Source organism: Pinus tabuliformis, chromosome X, assembly GCF_031772625.1.
Source record: "Pinus tabuliformis cultivar Carrire ecotype Pingquan chromosome X, CPIR1, whole genome shotgun sequence".
Taxonomy (NCBI): domain Eukaryota; kingdom Viridiplantae; phylum Streptophyta; class Pinopsida; order Pinales; family Pinaceae; genus Pinus; species Pinus tabuliformis.
The window spans coordinates 486,724,182-486,728,357 of NC_142308.1; the positions used below are offsets into that span (position 1 = coordinate 486,724,182).

At 37.9% G+C, this 4,176-nt stretch overlaps 1 protein-coding gene across 1 annotated transcript; it reads left to right on the forward strand.

Moving 5' to 3' along the window:
• Positions 1-1,111: 1,111 nt before the first annotated feature.
• On the forward strand, positions 1,112-3,707 carry LOC149140795 (synaptotagmin-5-like). The gene is made up of 7 exons (XM_089451066.1): positions 1,112-1,150; positions 1,512-1,591; positions 1,746-1,896; positions 2,019-2,252; positions 2,576-2,869; positions 2,954-3,067; positions 3,161-3,707. The coding sequence occupies exons 1-7, from the start codon at positions 1,112-1,114 to the stop codon at positions 3,293-3,295; spliced, it is 1,047 nt and encodes a 348-aa protein (XP_089307192.1). The 3' UTR covers positions 3,296-3,707.
• Positions 3,708-4,176: the final 469 nt, after the last annotated feature.

Below are 4,176 nucleotides of genomic sequence, written 5' to 3' on the forward strand. Positions count from 1 at the left end.
ACACGCTGATGACCTTCTTTGCTGTGAGACTGAGACTCTTCCTTCTTTACTATCAATTCGAACTGATCTCTGCACTTTAGATAGGTATGACCTTGTAGCCTTAATACCGAAATCTCAGTGATATGTTTCAGGACTTAATTCTGCTCCTACTTGTCTGAAGACTACAGGGATATACGAAGTTCTGTCCTTCACTGTTCTTACCCATTCTGGAGTCTACACTGTGATCCGAAGTGTGCACTACGATTTATTGAGACTGCCCACCAAAAATATAGAGACATACAAACTGTCTGAGCTGTTACAAAGATCCGACTCCCTCTTATCTCTTTCTTACCCATGCGAAGACAGAGATATCACCGAATTGTCTTCTCTCCTCCATCACCGAAATTTCAGAAGGAAGTCCGAATTTGATGACTGTAATTATTACCGACAATCTCAGACTGCCGAGTTCTGAACTGTGTTTTTGCGAAGATCATACCCACCTATTTATAGTGGTTTGTCCATGTACTCAAGCCGATATGAACCAGTGAACCGATGTGTCACTTTGGGTGAGCCGACATAAGTTTATTTTTCACATTGCAGGCTGACATCAAGAGGATTGTGCTTGTCTTTTTGGAGAGCTTCCTAGACGCTAGATTGACTCGTATATATTTTACATATGCTCAAGAAGAGCTCTTCATACATGACATTAATTCATTGACCTTAATAACAAATCCTAAGGCTCTCAATGGGGGCCACCTAAAACAAAATCACTTGCTCATGACATCCATGAAGCAAGGTTACAAAAATAATTTTATTACATCAAAGTCACAATTACATGTCATTATGAAGACCGAACCTAGTTACACTTTTCAACAGATACAGGCTGTACGGACCAGTTCTGAACTGCCTATTCCAGTTCCGAGGCTCAGTTGGGACCGGTTTTGGGCCAAAAACGGCCAGACAGGCCTGTTCCACCGGTTCCGGTCCAGTTCCGGTTGATTTGTTAATGTCTTTCGAAAGCTCTTAAGCTGTTTTGTTCCCATTGCTTCAGGGTTCCACATTTCCACTTCCCAGAAGTGATAAACAGTTCCACTCTTTATTCTTGTTTTAAAAAACCTTAGATGCTAAGAATATGAGAGCTGACATTCCAGGACTGAGATACAACTACATTGTGTTTTTAAACTTTTTTATCTTTCGCAACTTGAATATTGTAGGAATGCAAGAATCTTAAATTGAATTTGGAAACTAATGCTTTACTTGAGGAACTTCTACATATACAGGGTGCAAAGCATTAGTTGTTAGTACCTTGGTTGTTTTTCTTTCTTACAAAGTAACATTTTTAACAACCTTTTATGGACAAAATCTTCTGTTATGCAAATGTTCTTTCATAACATGGGATAACAGGAAAAGAACATTGTTTTAACTTTTCTTTGTAATCTTTTGAAAGATGCAATTTTAGATTGCATAATTGTGGTCAGGAAAATCAAAATGAGGACCGGCTAGTAGTACTCATAGTTAGTATTGTGATGTAGGATACAATAAGAGATGCAGTTGAAGATTCATTGTTGTGGCCTGTTCGGAAAGTGATACCCATTGTGCCAGGGGATTACAGGTGAATGACTGTTTTTTAGTTGTAAAAATAAATGATAATGGAATACTGTACTTGTGTACTGCTGTATTTTCTCATTTCTGCGCATCTGCATGCACATGGAATTGCATGCTAAATTGTGCTGTCTACCACATTCTAAATCGATTTGATTTTCCAGGGATCTGGAGTTGCGACCTATTGGAGTGCTAGATGTGAAACTTGTGGAGGCAAAGGATTTAATTAACAAAGACCTCATAGGGAAATCTGACCCCTATGCAGTGCTTTACATAAGGCCAATAAAAGATCGAGTGAAGAAAAGCAAGACCATAGTAAGACCCAAGTATGCTTATGACATTTTTCATTCAGAATCTGCATCTGTAGTAATGAAGGGTCATTGTACTTTTGGAATTTTATCTGTAAGCTGTCAACTCAGTAATATCTTGCATTGCAGGATAACGAATTGAGTCCTGTGTGGAATGAGCATTTTGAATTTGAGGTTGAAGATATTGCTACACAACATCTAACAGTGAAGATTTATGATAAGGAAACCGTCGAGGAGGATGAACTCCTGGGCTGTGCTCAAGTGCAGTTGAAGGAGCTAGAACCAGGGAAGTTAAAGGATATACACTTACCTCTGGTCAAAGATTTAGAAAATAGAAAACCTGATACTAAGAATCGGGGTCAGGTAAGAATCTACTATAGTTGATTCTAAAGTTTTATGGATGAACTTAGGAAAATGTCAATCTGGGTTCTTTTTATGATATACATTGGTTATGCATGTTTGAGTACTTCATTTAGGCAGCATACCTATTTAATACATGTTCAAAATCTCTAGGAGTTCTGCTGGGGTAGGTATTACATTGAAACATTTTGGAAATGCAAAAACCTTGATTGTCAAACTGATTAACATAGGTCTTCAAAATCATGGTGTGTTGTTCTGCTGGAATAGTTTTTCACTGAAGCATGTTGGAAATGCCAAAACCTTGACTGTCAAACTGATGATAACAGGTGCACCTAGAGCTTATTTATCGCCAGTTTGGTGAGGAGAACGGCTTTGGTGGTCTTTTTACTGCAGGAGCCCAACCATTTGGAATGACCTCTCTGGAGAAAGTTTTGAGTCATGGCATGAATGGACAACGACTTTCTTCATTAAGTCCTGGCAAGAGAAAAGACATAATTCGCGGTGTTCTCTCTGTGACTGTGAAAAGAGCAGAGAATTTGACTTCAACAGACTTAGGGGGCAAGGCTGATCCATATGTGGTACTTACGATGAAAAAAACAGATGCAAAGAAGAAAACACGAGTAAGTTATAGGTGTGGTCAATCAAATTTAAGTGTCTTAAATTAATTTAGTTTTGCCATTATTAAACGGAAATAACTTCTGCAGGTTGTGCCTAAAAACTTGAATCCTGAATGGGATCAGACATTTGACTTTGTGGTGGAGGATGCACTTCATGATATGTTGATTGTGGAAGTCTGGGATCATGATACCTTTAGCAAGGTATTTGGATATTTTTCCATTTGTTTACTTCTTTGGTTTGATTCATCAACATTGCCATAAATGACATGTTGTTTATCTCTTACTAATATTCAGGATTTCATGGGAAAACTTGCTTTAACCTTAACAAAAGTTCTTCATGAAGGGGAATATGATGGTGATTTCCCACTAGATGGTGTGCAATCCGGACGAATATTTTTACATCTCAAGTGGACACCACAGCCAATTTAATAGGATTCATTGTTATGAAAAATTAGCTTTCCTGATGAGAAATAATGCAAAACTCTTCTAGAAAGAGGGAGAAGCCATGCAACCAGGACCTTCAGCTTAATCGGATGCCATATGTTAGCTGGTTATTTCCTTGTTATGGTGTTAGGAAGAAGAGTTGTTTTCTCCAGAAATGAAGTAGTTTTCTTGGAAGAAAACCAATGGCGACCTGTCAAATCTATTATAGAGATAATTTCTTGTATGCTGCTGTATTCCGTTGTAGTTTGTTGTAAATTAAAATTATAAATAACCTGAAGACACACTTACATTACATTACATTTCGAATCAATATCTTCATCCTAAAATTTGAAGAGAAAAATGGTGCCTATTCCAGCACTGTTTTTCTTAGATGTCCCCGAAGCGGCAAGTCCCACAAGTTCTGATCCTGCTCCGGGCAAAATTTGGGCAGTTTCTGTCCACGAAAGAAATAGTAAATGGTGCCTAGCTCATGTTGGGAAAATATGACACTCTCATGTTCAACCAAATATTATGGTTTTTCATGTTAAGAATGCGTTTATGTTGGTTCAAATCATCATCTATGGTTGTTCACAGTTGCAATGGCATGGAGAATCCTACCCAGAACAACCGGTATACTCACTGCAAATCAATGAAAGAATACATCTTTGTCGATCCATTTGTTGCAGCAACTATCTTGTTTGTTGACCTTATTTGTGACAGGTTTGCTCTATACTATAATGAACGTTATTTCTTCGTGTACTAGTGAGTGTTTGCAGGACCCTTTAATATTATATTTATAAATTTCAGTATGTAGCCATTCTTTAATTTGACATTTTGCACATGAGTAGGAGGCTAGTGACTAGTCGAAGATCAAAGTGCATTGAGTT